Source organism: Neovison vison, chromosome 9 (assembly GCF_020171115.1).
Source record: "Neovison vison isolate M4711 chromosome 9, ASM_NN_V1, whole genome shotgun sequence".
Lineage (NCBI taxonomy): Eukaryota > Metazoa > Chordata > Mammalia > Carnivora > Mustelidae > Neogale > Neogale vison.
This window is the reverse complement of record NC_058099.1, coordinates 18,561,446-18,578,349: the sequence shown is the minus strand read 5'-3', so window position 1 is coordinate 18,578,349 and position 16,904 is coordinate 18,561,446. Positions and strand designations below refer to the sequence as shown.

Genomic DNA, 16,904 nt, shown 5'->3' with positions numbered 1-16,904 from the left:
TTCCCTCCTCTCTTTCCTTCCTTTTCTATCTAGAGTAAGCTTAACTGAAGACAACAGAGTAATTTTCCTTCCCTTAATCCTGAACAGGGGGAATTTGGGCTGTTAATGCAGAGGTAGAAGGAAAAGACCAGGAGAGTTAATGGAAACATTACCACTCTGGTGTAGCTAGAGCCTCATGAAGCCTCATGAAGCACATGTCTTATGCTTGGCCCAGTCTAAGGCATTGGGGATGATGCAGCACTGTATAAAGGGGACAGAGTCTTTACATTCTGGTCAGTAGTCGGAGGAAGGTCATAGGCAAATAAACCAACTACTGAAAAATATCAGGGCAGGTAAGGAACTCTGAGCAGCATGAAGGAGTCAGTCAGGATGGAAATACCATTTCAGATTGGTGGCCAGAGAAGTCTGCTGAGAAATCACTTGAGCTAAATAAAAGGAGGGGGATGTCAATGAATAACTGGGAGAGGAGTGGTATTTGGACAGTAGAAATGGCATGTGCAAATGCCCTGAGGTAGGAGCAGGCTTTGTATACTCAAGGAGCAGCAGGAAGGTCAGGGTGACCAGGGTGAAATGAACAAGGGGAAAAATGGTGGGAGTGAGGTCAGAGAGACTGGAAGAGACAGATCCTTTAGGGCCATGTAGGCTGTGGTAGGGTCTCTGGATTTTATATCAGGTGTGATGGGCAGCTGGCTTACACGTACTTTTAATTTGGTTCTGCATCAAGGAAAAAGTTTGCCCTTTGGCTCAATTCCATGGTTAGAGCTCTGGAATTCCCTGGGAAAAAACTGCTCTGGGGACATCCAGTTCTACATCTTCTCCATAAGACCCCTCTGCAGATTTGTGCTCTTATCCAGTGATGGGGCTGCTTGAGTGGTATGAGCGCCCAATCTTGGTTTCAGCTCAAGTCATGATCTCAAGACTGTGGGATCCAGCCCTGCATCAGGCTCTGCACTCAGCATGGAGTCTGCCTGAGAGTCTTTATCCTGTTCTGTCTTCCTCTGCCCCTCCTGCTCAGGCCCTCTCCTTCAAATAAATAAACAAATCTTTAAAAAAAGGAAATTAAAAAAAAAAAAAGGAATCTAGCAATGCAGAATGGGGAGTCTCTTTCTTCTGAGGTTTGAACCTATGGCCCTGTGACATCTTGGGACTCAAAATCCCGTAAGTACATTTGCCCAGGAGGTCCCGTGTCAAGCCTATATTTATACTTATTTCCGTAATCTTCAGCACAGTCCTGTTTGCCTTTATGTGTCTGCACAAAAGTTTCTGCCCATCTGAAGACTTTCCTGATGCCCAAAAATCATCCTGTGTTCCCGCTGAATTCTCTGTACCCCCACCTTTAGCAAGTGGAGTGTTGTGTTGTCGGGCTGTGTATCAGCAAGTTCCTCGGCAGCACACATCTATCCTAATCCTAACTGATCTAGAATCCCTAGAACTTAGTGCGCAGAGCTCAGCTGTAAACATTACTGGTCAAGTAACGTAGAAGACTTGAAAAGACAGAATTCGAGAGAAGGAAAGAGATGTCCACCTCACTTTTAATGAAATAAAACTGTCCTATGGAGAAAGCCCTATGGAAAAATATTCTGGAGACCATGGGGGAAGAGCCAATAAAAGGGACTCTGCACATTTTTTTTTTTTTCCTGAAATGAAAGATGTCTTTAAATAGACAACGTGATTTTTGGGAAACCATATTAAGGATGTGTGGTGGGGGAAATGAAACCACTGAGTCTTTGGGATGCCAAAACTGGGCTTTTAGTTGGAGTCTAAAAGTAATCTCAGCCTGTGGTTCACTTGAAAACTTTTGTCTTCCTGAGCTGCTGAGGTCTGGGGCTTCTCCGCTGGAGACAGGAGCTAACCTACCTACAGCCAGAGAGTGAAAGGATGGAGTAGAGATAGGAAAATCTTTGATATAGCATTTGTCAAATGCAGGGAAAAGTGGGAAGAGAGAAAGAGAGAGAGAGAGAGAGAGAGAGAAGGAAGAGGAGGAGAGGAAATAGGAAGAACAAAGAGAAAGAAATGTCTTTTCTCTTGTTTTTCAGGTTCATTTGCTGTCCCTTGACACCTTCTGACAAGCTCATGATTATAAAGTTGAAACACTCAAATCTCTACCAGAGACCTGTTTCTTCTGGATTCTATGTTGCCCCTCCTTACCTAGGATCGAACAGTTCCTCCAGAACGCCTTGATGATTATCTCATAGCTGGGTGGGAAACAGTGCAAAGTCAACAGAATTGACCACTTGAGCTCACTTGAGATTCTGTGAAGAGGCTGCTCTTTGTCTACCAAATATCCCTTTTCTCTCTCTCTTATAAACAATGACAATTTTATGTGGGCAGCAACAAGCTGAGCCAGAAGACTACTTTTCCTAGACTTGCTTATAGTGTGGAATAGCCCATGAAATATGAGTAGTAGTTAATGGTGAAGTTTCCAGAAAGACTCATCTAGGAGGTACTCCTTGGTTTTGGTTCTTCCGCCTTCAGGCTGCCTAGAACACAGATGTGAAGGCTGTACTGTGGCAGCCATATTGTGACATGGAGGTGACTTTGGGAATGGAGCTGAGGACTGAGAATTGTGGAACAGAAAAAGAGAAGGAGACCGTCTCTGATAACTTGGTAATATTACCCAAGACCTGAACCACCTAGCTTCAGATTTACCTTATGAGAAACCAACTTCCATTTTGCTGAAGTGACTGTTTTTTGAGTTCTCTGTTATTTGCAAGGGAAGGTACTCATAAATGATGAAGACTCTTCAAGGCCATTTCCAGATTTGCCCATCATTATGACCTCTTTCCTGCTTATTGAGATTGAGTTGGACTAACATCTCGGCTGTGACACTTTCTCCAGCTGACCCTGATTCTCCCAATCACTCGCTTTCCTTGATGGTGTTCAATCTAATATTCCCACTGTCTAATTTCACCCCACAGACAGTGAGCAGGAGCACATGAGTGAAAATAACAATGCTAAGTACATGACTCACTTTCTCCTCAGATATCAGCACACTACAATGTATTGAGTGGGTTTTCTCAATAAAGACTAAATTGAGACTAAATACATTCCTTGTCAAGCCCTGAAGAATTAACATTTTCCACCTATACCTCTTGGATAGTTTGGGGCCACAAATCCGTGCACATATTTTTCATACCAGAAGAATGGATTTTTTTTCCTGATTATTTTTTCAACTTAGCCACTGAGGAACTATGGCAGCAGGTACCAGGAACAGGATATCGGGCTAGAAGGAACACCGCACTTCAGGATTTAGCTGTCATGGAAAAAAGAAGTTTGCCTCTTAGAAACTAGGAGAAAAGAGAAAATGAGGAGGGCACTGTGCTAGCCTCCAAGGATCAGAAGCAACTTTTCAGGTAACCTTGGAAGGAAGCAGAAGACCTGAAATAAAGACATTTAGTGGGATGGGTGCTTGGCTGGCTCAGTCGGTAGAACACGTGACTCCGGATTTTGGGGTCATGAGTTTGAGCCCCAGGTTAGGTGTAGAAATTACTAATAAATAAATAAATAAACATAAAAAACATTAAGTGGGAAAAAAACCAAAAAATTATTACCAACACCTTGGTCATCTTGAAAAAAATAAAGTGAGAAGTAAATGAATTGTTAAGCTAAAGAAGGGGAACAAAAAAATAAGAAACGGTTTAAAAAACTCTGTAAAATGCACAAAATAAAATAAAATTTTAAAAAGCCCAAGACAAATACAAACCCCGATGCCTTAAGTTCTCCTAAGAAGAAATATCTTAAAAAATGATAATGATTTTTGAGCAAGAAGACTTCGCTGAATCAGTTGACAGAGGAAAAGAAATTTAAGTAGCTCCTTCAAAGCACTATGTAGAGAAAGTTGTGTGTTTTCCCACCTGGTTTTCCCCTGGGGAGACAGGCTGACTTCTGGGTCTGCAAACCTCAGAATCAGCAGAGGATCTGGAGAGAGCTCAGAAGCTGACCTCACCTGTGGATGCCTTTACTCGTGCGGGTTTGCTCTTATGTCTGCCCTTCTCGGCGATGAGGAGGATGCTGTACTCCTTCCCGGGTTCCAGGCCTCTCAGGACATAGGACGTGGTGTCTCTCGGAAGCTTCACGTCCACCGGCTGGCCAGAGGGCAGGCTATAGTTGAGGCGGTAATGGTCAAATTTGGCTAAAGGCCTCCTCCAGAGCAGGGTCAGGTTGGTCTCTGTGGTTTCAGAAACGCGCAGGTCCCTGGGTGCGTCCATGTCTGGGAGGAAAGCAGAGAGATGTCCAGGCCTCAGACTGGGAGGCAGGGCTGCTTTGGGCTAAGCCTCCCAGCTCTGCCCTACAGGGGCTGTGTGGCTGCAGGCAACTTCCTCATCTGGGTCTGTTTTCACGTTTTGGAAGATTAAAAAGGATATAGTGGTATATATCCATACCATGAAATACTACTCAGTTAAAAGCATCTAAAAAGAACTGACTGTTGACACAAGGAACAATTTGAACAGACCTCGGACCTTGAGAGAATTACATGGAGTGAAAAAGCCTCTCTCTGCAGGTTGCATTCTCTGTATGATTCCTTCTATGTGGCATTCTTGAAATAACAACAGCACAGAGATGAAGAGTGGGGATTGTCCAGGGCTAGGGAGAGGGGGAGGGAGGGAAGGAGTTGCCCGTGGCTATAAAAAAAAGGAGACAAAAGCGACCCTAGTGATGGAACTATTCTGTGTCTTAACCATACCGATGGATGAGAAAAGCTGCTCAGGATAAAACTGTGTAGGGCTACGTACACCGAGCTGCATGTACTGTCCGGTGAAATATACATAAAGCTGATAGATTGTGTCAATGTCAGTTTCTTGGTTGTGATATTGTTCAATGATTACACAATTGTTAACCATTGGAGGAGATGGGGGAATCTCTCTGTATCATTTCTCACAACAGCATGTGAATTGACAATTACGTCCAAAGAAAAAGATAAAAAAGAGTGTGTGGGGCACCTGGGTGGCTCAGTCAGTTAAGCAGCTACCTTCCGCTCAGGTCATGATCCCAAGGTCCTGGGATAGAAGCCTGCGTCAAGCTCCCTGCTCACCGGGGAGACTGCTTCTCCCTCTCCCTGCCGCTCTGCCTACTTGTGATCTCTCTCTCTGTCAAATACATAAATAAAATCTTAAAAAAAAAAGTGTGTTTGTGCAAGTGATCAGCATTGGGTCCTGCATAATGGGGAAGCTCCATGAGGCATGACCTTCATCCCCTTTGCACACCAGACCCATTTTCTTCACAGTGACTGGGGGGAGGATGAAGGACCCTGGTGGAGAAGTAGAGGGAAAAGTTTTCTTTTAACAAATTTTCCAGGGAGGGGGGAAAACTTGAGCAAAGAGTCAATGGCTTCAAATCATACAGCTCCTTCCTCATCACCCTCTGCCAGAGCCTGGAGCTTCAGGATGAAAGTAAGAGCACAGTCTGTCTGAAGCTATGTTCCTGCTACTTACTGTCTGGAGGACAAGGGTATACTATAAAAGTCAGGTGTTTCCTAAAAGAAAACCTCCCAGATGTGTTTTGATCAGACTGTGGTTTATTTAAAAAAAAAAAAAAAAGAAGAAGAAGAAGAAGAAGAAAGAAAAAGAACTGATTATGCACTTTTAAAAAAGTTTGCAGGTTTCTTATAAAATCTGGTTCCAATTTCTCATAAAAAAAAAATCTCATTCCCCTTTAGGATCATTAAGATGCGGTGTGGTTATGTGACTTTTGAATTGGACATCTGGGATAGATGATCCTAGGGGCTGCTTTCTCCTCTGTGCATCTACTGTTTCTTTCCAAATAGGTTTTCTGCCTCCTGGGCCCCAGCGCGTCTGCCAGCGCCAGCCCAGAGGTGGTGGGGACCAACGGCTGTCTCACCTGTGGCCGCATTGATGGTGGCTGGGTCGCTCTCCTTGTCAGCCTTCACAGCGGACACTCCGATCCCATATTCAGTTCCCGGCCTCAAACCTAAGGGAGAATGTGCAGGTGGATATTTAGCCCCAAACTGGGAAGGCTTTCAGAGGATCATGAAGACAGTCCTGAGCTGTCTGTCACTGAAGCCTGTGATCTCTCAGTGTCTGGCATGTTCTACAGACTGTCTCGCTGAAGTCCAAGTGAGACAACTGCTGGGACTGCACTTCTTTCTCTCTGTGGGGGGCTGCAAAATGGGGACATGCCCCGCCCCTCCCAACCCGGTGTGCGGGGGGGCTGGGTCTGGGAGGCAGAGCTCACCTAGGAGCGTGGCTTTGGTGGTGGCTTGCTGGCTCCGTGGGATTTCGACCTCGGCGTGGTCACCTCCCGAGATGGGTGCATACTTAATTCGGTAACTGTCAGGGGCCGCCTTGCCGTTCTTCCATTCCAGGGTGATGCTGCTGTCTGTCTGGGAGACGCGACGGAGATTCCTGGGAGCATCCAGGCCTGTTTGGAAGAGGAAGGGACATTTGCATTGAAAATGCCAGGCGCTAGGAGAGTGGGAGTCTGAAAATTCAAGCTGAGACATGAAACGCACGCCCCTGGAGAAAAATTGGTAACACCCCCTCAACTCAGTACCTGACGGACAGATCTAACAAATACGGCATCTCAGGCACCTCTTTTGCCCTTATTTTATTTTATTTATTTGTTTACCTTTCCCCGTTATTAATGTGTGTGATACTCTAGTCATTGTCATGCTCCTCAGATTTTATGCTTAAAAAAAACTACACAGAGAGGCGCCTAGGTGGCTCAGTGGGTTAAAGCCTCTGCCTTCGGCTCAGGTCATGATCCCAGGGTCCTGGGATCGAGCCCCGCATCAGGTTCTCTGCTCAGCAGGGAGCCTGCTTCCCTTCCTCTCTCTCTGCCTGCCTCTCTGCCTAACTTGTGATCTCTGTCTGCCAAATAAATAAATCTTAAAAAAAGAGAAAACTACACAGAAACTTACGAATAAGGTAAGTTTGAATGAGTGTAAGAACTGGTATGCCGTGCCCATTGCTGTATTTCTAATAATTCATAAGTTACTGAGCTTTGAAAAAATATTTATTGGCTCAACGATTGATGGATCCGTTGGGACGTCTAAGAAAATTCCACAGGGGTGCCTGGCTGGCTCAGTCAGTATGTCTCCGTTTTCAGCTCGGGTCATGATCTCAAGGGCCTGGATGAAAGCACATGTTGGGCTCCGTGCTCCGCTGGGAGTCGGCTTCTGGGTTTTCTCTCTCCTCTCCCTCTGCCCCTACCCTCGCTCATGCTCTCTCTCAAATAATAAAATCTTCAAAAAAAAGGAATGCCAGAGGCATCTTTGTTATTCATGCTTTCCATAAACTGTGTTTTATTATGGAAATATTTACATGAATGTTATTTTAATCAGAACTTCTTTTACCTGAGATTGTCAGACTAGCACCTTCCCAGTATGCGTTTGTGTGTATGTGTGGGTTTTAGAAGGTTATTTGGATAGAGTTTTTTTTTTTTTTCTTGAAAAAGTTGATCAATTGCTATAATATTTTAAAATAAATATTTAAAGGAATGAGATTTCCCTTTCTCCTGTCTATTTCTATTTCTACTGTCAGAGGAGCCTGGAAGGAACCCCAGTGGAGTGGGATGGATGTCTCACAACCCTTCTTTCCCTTCTGGCTGTTCACCAGAGAAGGCCCACTACCTGTTGTGAAGGTCTCCTTGGCCGGGTTGCTGGACATGTCACCTCTGCGGGAGATGAGGGACACCTCATACTCGGTGTCCGGCTTCAGGTTACCGATGGAGTACTGGTTCTCATCCTGGGTGAGATCAATGGTGGTGCGGTCGCCAGGCACATCTTTGATCCCGTAGGAGAGCTCAATGCCATCGATCTCAGCCAGAGGCTTGAACCAAGTGATCAGGGCTGTGGTGTCCGTGACATCTTTCACCTCGATCTGGCTGGGGGCATCCAAGCCTGTGACGGGCAGACAGCAGAGTGGTTTCAGAGACTGGGGCCGGGGCCATGGGCTGAGCAGAGAGGGGTTTGCAGCCATCCAGCTCCACGCATGGATGGATCAGTGTCTACTAACCATTCTACCCTCTTTTGTCTTTCTGCGTCTTCATTTCCCATTTGACAAACTCTAGATAGGCAGGATGACAACTACCTGGCAGGGCTTGTTGTTTTTTTGAACAGGAAAGGAGATAATATTTGCAAAGCACCGAGCGCAGAGCCTGGAGCATGGCAGTCACATGATAAATGGTCGTTGCCCTGTTACTATTATCATTACCATGCTCATGAGTTCAGAAACAAGCTTAGGGGGGCACCTGGGTGGCTCAGTGGGTTAAGCCGTTGCCTTCAGCTCAGGTCATGATCTCAGGGTCCTGGGATCGAGTCCCACATCGGGCTCTCTGCTGAGCAAGGAGCCTGTTTCCCTCTCTCTCTCTCTCTCTCTGCCTGCTTGTGATTTCTCTCTGTCAAATAAATAAATAAATAAATAAAATCTTAAAAAAAAAAAAAGAAACAAGCTTAGGGCCTTTTTCAGTTAAAAAAACATTAATTTACATCTGAAACTATCAATGTACTGTAAGTGGGTTAATTGAATTTAAATTTAAATTAAAAAAAATAAAAAAAACCCCAAACATTTATTTAGTCTCTCTGCCTTTTTAAATAAGCAAAACTCCCTGAATGGCTGATCAGAATTACGGAGCTCAAAAGGGAGGCCACCCCTGGCTTATCTGGGTATGGAGAGTTACTTGTGAGGAAAGAATTCAGGCAGAAAGCCATGGCTTGTCCCAAGCCTCACCATCTTTGTGCCTTCACCTCAGCCTCCTCCTGTCCCACCCAGCCTTGTGCTCTCACGTGTGTGTGTATTGTGTTGTGACGGCAGGCGTGGCATGCTGTTTCTCCCCTCCTGGCCTCTGCACTTGTTCTTCCTGAGATCGCCCCTCCCCCTCGAAAAATCTCTTAGTCATCCCTCAAAACCCCACGTAACCTGGTACTTCCTAACAAGATTCCTCTTTGACCCTTGTTGTAATCAGGTGAGCACACACACACCCTCCTCAGCAAGTACAAAGGTTCAGTTTATGTAAGATGGGTAAGTTCTAGGGATGTGCCCAGCAACAAAGGGACCGGAGGGAATGCTACTCACGAAGAGAGCAAATCACATTCTAAGTGGTCTTAGCACAATTAAAAATAAGAGAAAAAAAAATAAGAGAATCCAAAAAAATAAATAAATAAGAGAATCCTAATACACCTTTTTCACTGTTCTGTAACATATTTTTCTAGTTTATGTATTGTTCAACGTAGATAGGGTCTAAATTCATTTATTTGGAGAGTGGGTCTTTGACCTCCTTTTCATCCCCAGCATAGTATTGGACTTTGTCCTTTATGTCTGAATTCTCCTTTTCTAATTATATAGACAATTTTAATGCAAACATTAAAACTGACTGAGAATTTGGCAAATGCCTAAAATTAAAATATGAAGGCATCCAGTCAATATTTTCTTGTTTCTTCAATTTAAAAAGAGCTATGTTTGTGTTTTTAGCGCTGGTTTAGGAAACAATTAAGAAAGTTCCTTTCCAATGAAAGGAATTTCAGAGTTATATAGGGAATGAGGAAGAGTAAGTCCTATCTGACTAGGAGAAACCTGCAGAGCCTATCTTTTGAATTCTAAGCATTCAATCCATCAGTCTCAGCCTACAGACAATGAACCCAGAGAATGCGCAATGAAAACAAAGTTACAATTCAACAGTGAAGCTGCCTGTCCCGTGTTCTTACAGGTGTTAGCAAGCACCCCGACCACACATGCTCCTGTCCTTAGCAGCCTTTTCGTAAGAAGTCAGGATCGAGTCGAGCTCACTGATCACCCCTGCATCTCCCAGATTTGGATCCTTGAACAGAGGGACCTAGTACTGCTGTGGTTTCCTACATGCCAAGCCCAGTGCTCTGTCTTGTATGTCTTAACTTTCCTGACAACCCTGCAAGGACACTATACACCCATGTTCCTGATGGTCGGTCATAGGCTTCAAGAAGTAGAACTTCACAAGGTAATGTGAGCCTCGAAGCTGGAATTCACATTCAGGTCTGTTTGGATCCAAAGCCCATACGCTTGCTCCTTTAAATATGAACGTCTCTCAAAAGCGTCTAGGTGCCAGAAATGGTTGTAATACAGCCTTATACAGATACCAGTGTGAAGGAGCCAAAAATGCTTTGTCACCCAAACTTTGAGGTCCTTTAAACCTGGATAAAGTTCAGCCGGCAGTGAAATGAACACGTCTGCCCCTCAGTGCTGATATTTATGTGACACTAGGGAATTTAGGTGTTCGGATGTTTGTGCTGCAAGAAGAATAAAGCAGCTAATCCCCAGAAGTAAATTAAAAAGCGACAGGCAGATAAATGTGTTTTGGAGTTTCGGTGTGCCCTCTCTACAGCCGGTAAGCACTTGCTGGATCCTTTCTACGCCTTTCTGGTGATCTAATGATTTTTTCCTGTCGATACCTGCTCTCTACCTACCACAGAGGGATGGTGTCAGAATGATGGAAAACACTTGTCTATAGAGGAGACAGTCTAGGGGTTGGCTCTGAGTGAGGCAAAGTGTGCAAATATTTAAATGCAAGATGTTCTTTCTTGTCATTAGTCAACAGGTTTAAATTTTCCAACAACCTCCTGCCAAAAAGCATCCATCCCTTAAACAGTTGGTACAGATGCTATCTCGAAGAAGATGAGAGGTTTCCCAAATGGTGATGCAAAATAATTTTATTTATTTATTTATTGGTGTTCAACATTTGGCTTCTTGGTAGAACAACTCCAAATCCAGATTTTCTTTTTCTTCCTCACCAAATGATCTAGTAGTACCAAATTCTATTCTACCTCCAAGTTCTGACATCTTTATTATTGAGTGACATTTAATGTGTGTTCCTACTGGAGATATGGGATAAACATTCTACATAGACCAGCGCCTCATCAGTGCCAGTGGAAAAGGGGGTGAGAGTTATAAAACTGACCCTCACTGACAATTTTGATCCTGTGGTGGCCCCCAAGTGTTCACTATGTGGCATTTGTTAAACTGATTTTGAAGCCCTAAGCCTTAGTTTCTACTCTTGAAAAATAATAACAATAATACTTGCCCAACCTCTTTCCCAAGACTGGTGTTTCAGGTTAGATGATGTGGTAGGTTATTTATAATGGTCTCTCTTACTGATCTTCCTGTACCTGTGCCTGCCTTGATATGTCACTCTGAGGCTCCTTTCATCCAGGGATGGGTCTGTTTCCCGCTCCTTACATCTGGACTGGCCTTGAGATGTGCTTTGATGGAGTGAAACAGGGCTCAGCTACCGTGTGAGCAGGCCCAGGTTGGCCTACAGAGGCCACCCGAGGCCAACCAGCCCCCAGCCCACACAGATGCAGAAGCGAGCCCACTCCAAAACAGAATTGACCAGCTGAGCAACCCCAAATCGGCAATGTGTTGTTTCAAACCACTTAAGTTTGGGGCTTGTTCTTTACATAGCAAAACCTAGTTGATGCAGAAGCTCTGTAAGAGGAAATGTTATCCAGAGGAGGCAATGTGGGGCATGGTCAGCTTTATCACAGGGTCCGTGTTATTAAAGGTGATACTCACGGGTGGTGGTCACCCTCTTCAGGCCCGGGCCCCGCGTATTGTTTTTCACGATGTGCAGAGAGATCTCATATTCTTGCCCGGGAGCTAGGCCCGTCTGCCGGTATGTGGTCTCTGGCCTCCTCAGGCTTTTGGTGATCTCTCCCTCATCTTCTTTATTCTGAAAGACAGGAGAGAGTCTTGGTAAGACCTAAAGAAGGTTCCAGCCTCTTCTCTTCTGTGGCTCGCTCTTTCAGCATCCACTCCTTTGCTGAGCTCTCCCTAGCCAGAAGATCAGCATGGCAGAGGATGCACGGAGGATAAGGATGTCTCTCGAGTTGGCTTCTGCCTCTTGTAAACCTCTGTACTCACTCCTTGGAGACTCAAGTCAAGTGCCAGAATGTGAGAGCCAAAGCAGTCCAGAGCCACAGATTCAATCCTTCTTTTGACAGTCTGGGAAGCGAGCAACAGAGAAGTTGTGGGGCTGTCCCAATGGCTGGTTAGTGCCAGAGCCTGGGTTCAGACTCAGGAACCCACTTCCCAGAGAGAAGGGATACTGCAGGTCAGATATGCCTAGGGGCATCTGGAGACAGAGCTTATTTGTTCTCTTCTGAGTAGATGTTTCCCAGACTATAAGGAGCAAGGGGACAGCTCAGCATCTGTTTGAGCTCACAGCCCTCAGAGCTATGCTTACTGACTTCTTAAAATCACTTAGAATGTATTTGCAGACATGCAGGGACTAAGTAAGCACAGCCCTGTCTCCCACCAGAAGTGAAGGCAATAGCGTTGATATAAAAAGTCCGTAGAGCCCCCAGATGATCTTTCTGATCCTCGAGGTCAAATATGCCCACTCCTCTGTGCCCCTTACCATATTCCGAAAGATGATCTCCCATGTTTCAAAAGCAATGTCCAGAGGATCCCACTCCACTTCCACAGATGTCTCTTTGATGGACTTGAACTTTAGGCCTTCAGGTGCAGGCAGGTCTGTCAGGAAGAGCAGAGGGAATGATGGCTGCATATTGGCGGTGGTGTGGGTGGGGGGTTGGCGGTGGACACAGCGGTGATTCCCTGAGCCCCACCGGTGGGTGCCCCACCCCTGTCAGAGCTGGATTCTATTCCTGACTATTTGTGGGATGCTGTTTACTGTGAGGCAGCGTGACAATTAGCATTAGGACCCACCATAGGATTAAATCCTGGCAATTTCATATGGTGAAGCTGTATGAACCCAGGGTTTGGAATGCGAGGGACTTGGACTCAAATCTAGGCTCCACATTACAAGTTGTGCCGCAGGGGTGAATTGCAGAAAGTGCTCTAAGCCTCACCTTCTTCATTCGGGAGGAAGAGGTAACGGGGCCTGTTCTTGGGAACGTTTTGAGGACTGAGTGATACGTTGCATGTTGACCACTGGGCATGGTTCCTGGTGCACAGCACATTTCAATATGTGGCAGCCAATGTTATAGTTAAAATAAGGACCAATTTCTAGCCTGGCTTTTTAGGTATCAAGGGAATTATACTGATGTTGGATTCTTAAAGGAAGAACTTGAACCCCAATTTTTAAATTTATTTTATTTATTTTTTAATATGTGGACAGTGAGCTCCATAGAAAGGAAACAGTAGAATAGAATGAGTAAGGGCATAAACCTGCAACCAGACTTCCAGGGTTAAAATCCCATCTCTGCCACTTATTAAGAGTCTGATTTGGGAGGAGATGGTGAACATTTAGTCTCAGTTTTCTCATCTGTAGAAAGGGTTAATAACTGTCCTGATCTCATAGGGTTATCAAGAGTTAAATGAACTGGTAGGCAAGGGGTTTCTTTAAAAAAAAAAATTCAGTGGGCTTAACTGGATCCCAGGGTCTTAATCCAAACGATGAAAGGACAGCTATGCTGCTTCGGGCATGAAGGGGAGACAGTGACTTTTGGGGGTGGGTCATGCACTGGGCAAAACCATGGCAGCAGAGGCTGCTGGGGGTGGAGGTGGGGGTGGGTTCTGCGAACTCACACGTGGCCACCCTGGCGCTGACGGGAATGCTCTTCTTGTTTCCCAGGATGGCGAAGACGCGGATAAAGTACTCCACGCCTGGCTCCAGCTCCCGGATAGTGGTGGATGTCTGGTCCCCGGGCACGCGGAACTGCATTTCCAGGCCGTCCTCGTGGGTGGGCGTGTACATGACCAGGTACTCCGTGACCCGCATCTCGTTGTCCCAGGCCAGGTTTACAGTCTCTTCGGTCACTTCTGTCACGATGAGGTCTTTAGGAGGGGACACTGGCAGGAAGGCAAAGAGATAGCTGGGTCAGGTAGTGTCAGTAAGGTCCTCTATAAATTCTCTCTCTAGGCATGTTTGCCTTCACTTGTCCCTTCCACTGCCAATCACTGAGCCCTAATGTCCAGCTTCTGTTTCCTAATATGAAATCCTCATCAAGAGCCTCCTGCTGTGATTCATTTTGAAAACCTTTGGTGACTTTCAGGCTACAGTGCTGGGTCTGCAGGCTGTCCTTCAGGTTTCTTTGTGATCTGACCCTTCCAACTTCTCTACTCTCTGGACCTTAGTTCAGATTCGGGCCGTTGGCATGGGCACATGCAGCCTGAGCTTGGCTCTCTGCTCTGAACTCAAGGTCACTCATCTTTAGCACCGGAAGGGTTTCTGGGGCTCCTTTGGTCCAATTCTTTCATTTTCTAGGTATGAGTGAAGCAGAGGGACTGGCCCAACTTTGCTTCTCTCAGCAAATTGGGAACTCACACCTCCTCCCTGCCAGCCTTTCCAACCAGGCCTCCCTGCCTTGGGCCCATTAAACACATATCAATGATACCTTTAATTGGGACAGAAATTCTCTGTTACAACAAGTGTAGTCTGGGTGGCTAACAGGAGTGCAAAGAAGACCCTCAGTGAACACAAGCATTATCATTCTTTGTTGTATTTTCACTCAAGCCAGGTTTATTGAGCTCTTACTGTATACCGTGCCTTGTGCTGTCAGGATAGCGCTCCTAGAAGGAGCTTATAATGCTTGGGATTGAAGACAGTCATAAAAAATGAGTTCAGAGATGGGTCTACCTCGCAAGTGATTAATTAGCATTTACTCAATAGCTGAGTGTGCGTGTAGAACAGTTTTATGTCATCTCACTGTCCATTCAATTGGGCTGAATTTTTGCTCTCATCCAAATAGAGGGATTTAGGTTATTTTTGGCTCACTGTCAGTGGGGAGTAGATGAGAAGGTTCATATTTGGCAAAAAGGCTGTTTTCATTTCACCTACCTCCCCACAGGGCACTGGGTGTTACACTCCGTGTAGACTAGATAGGTAGACTCAAATAACAGTTCTAGAATGTACCAGATAAGAGTGCTTGGGAAGGGCGCCTGGGTGGCTCAGTGGGTTAAGCCGCTGCCTTCGGCTCAGGTCATGGTCTCAGGGTCCTGGGATCGAGTCCCGCATCGGGCTCTCTGCTCAGCAGGGAGCCTGCTTCCATTTCTCTCTCTCTCTCTCTCTCTCTCTGCCTTCCTCTCCATCTACTTGTGATCTCTATCAAATAAATAAATAAATAAAATCTTAAAAAAAAAAAAGAGTGCTTGGGAAAGTTCTATGAGCCTCCGAGCCTTCTACTAGGCAGCCCTGTGACAGGTGAGTAACGCGGGCCCCTGCAACGTGTGTGTGTGCTCCCGGGCATGGGCGCAGGTGTAATAGGACACATAGCTCTTCACCCCGCACCGGGGCCGCTTCCGAACCAACGGCAGGTGGCTCAGTGCCGGGACTCACCCTCGGAGCAGTCGTCCCCGGAGTAGCCCTCGCTGCAGATGCAGCGGCCCTCCACGCACTGGCCCCAGCCGCTGCAGTCATTGGGGCAGGAGCGCCGCCCGCAGTCGGGGCCCACGAAGCCCTCCTGGCAGACGCACTGCCCGTCCTCGCAGCGGCCGCGGCCGTGGCAGTCGCCTGGACACCTCCGCTCCTGGCACGTGGAGCCCATGAAACCCTCGTGGCACACGCACTGCCCGTTCACACAGCGGCCTTGGCCGTGGCAGTCGTCGGGGCACGCGAGGTCTGCGCAGTCGGGGCCGGTGAAGCCGTGCTCACACTCGCAGCGCCCGTCCACGCAGCGACCGCGGCTGCTACAGTCCCGGGGGCAGCGCAGGTCCCGGCAGTCTTCCCCGGTGTAGCCGTCGTCGCAGACACACATGCCGTTCACGCAGCGGCCGTGCTGGTGGCAGTCGTTGGGGCAGCTCATGTCGCTGCAGTCGTAGCCCTGGAAGCCCGGCTCGCACACGCACTTGCCCCGGACGCAGCGGCCCCGGCTGTGACAGTCGTTGGGGCATCGCAGCTGGCCGCAGTCCTCCCCGGTGTGGCCCTCGTCGCACACGCACTGCCCGTTGACGCAGCGGCCGTGACCGCTGCAGCCATTGGGACACTGGAGCTCACCGCAGTCCGCTCCCGTGAAGCCGGCGTCACACTCACACTGGCCGTCCACGCAGCGGCCGTGCTGGTTGCAGTCGGCGGGACACCTCTTCTCGCTGCAGTCAGGCCCGGCGAAGCCCGGGTCGCACACGCACTGGCCCTGCTCGCAGCGGCCGTGGCCGGTGCAGGCGTTCGGGCAGCTGAGCTGGCCGCAGTCCTCGCCCGTGAAGCCCTGCTCGCAGTAGCAGGTGCCGTTGACGCAGCGGCCGCGGTCGAAGCAGTCGTTGGGGCAGATGAGCTCGCTGCAGTCCTCCCCGGTGAAGCCCTCGTCGCACACGCACTCGTTCTCCACGCACCGCCCGCGGCCGTGGCAGTTGTTGAGGCAGAGCGGCTCGTTGCAATCGTCGCCCGCGAAGCCGTCCTGGCACACGCAGCGGCCGTCCACGCAGCGGCCGTGCTCCTCGCTGCACGCCACCGGGCACAGCTCCCGGCTGCAGTCGGCCCCCGCGTAGCCTTCGAAACACACGCAGACCCCGCCCACGCACTTGCCCTGGTCGTTGCAGTCTCCGGGGCAGGCCGGCTGGCTGCAGTCCTCCCCCGTGAAGCCCTCATCGCACACGCACTGTCCATCCACGCACTGGCCGCGCAGGTGACAGTTGCCAGGACATTCGGGCTCCGAGCAGTTGGGGCCCTTCCATCCAGGCTCGCACACACAGCCGCAGCCTTCCGCGCTGAAGTTCCCTCGGCCGCTGCAGAAGGGCCTCGTGTCCAGGCGACCTGCAACCAGAGAACAGAGGCCGGCAGCTGAGCACAGGCAGTGACTTACTCTGTTACCACCGCGGGACCCCGATTCCAACGCAGCCAGAAGATGCTGGCACCCTCGGGTCCCATCTAGCTTGAAAACTAGTTGCCTCAGGTGTGAAATCAGAGGGAACTGACATCCCCTTAGAGGAGGAGTGAATTCTTCACCTGTACTCTCTGAAACCGGGGCTCCTGGGGAAAGACTGTGTACTTGTGTGTGTGTGTGTTTTCCACCCTCGGGG

General features: G+C 47.9%; 1 protein-coding gene across 9 annotated transcripts in view; it reads right to left on the bottom strand.

Moving 5' to 3' along the window:
- TNC (tenascin C) overlaps nt 1-16,904 on the bottom strand; it is a 93,973-nt gene that overhangs the window by 46,016 nt on the left and 31,053 nt on the right. For all 9 annotated transcript variants that reach the window (XM_044265043.1, XM_044265044.1, XM_044265045.1 and 6 more), the window contains exons 3-10: nt 15,229-16,638; nt 13,479-13,742; nt 12,346-12,461; nt 11,502-11,658; nt 7,589-7,858; nt 6,193-6,378; nt 5,839-5,928; nt 3,947-4,210 (exon numbers count right to left, since the gene is read on the bottom strand). In XM_044265043.1, coding sequence (XP_044120978.1) covers nt 3,947-4,210; nt 5,839-5,928; nt 6,193-6,378; nt 7,589-7,858; nt 11,502-11,658; nt 12,346-12,461; nt 13,479-13,742; nt 15,229-16,638 — 2,757 coding nt within the window. The remainder of the gene's footprint in view (nt 1-3,946; nt 4,211-5,838; nt 5,929-6,192; nt 6,379-7,588; nt 7,859-11,501; nt 11,659-12,345; nt 12,462-13,478; nt 13,743-15,228; nt 16,639-16,904) is intronic.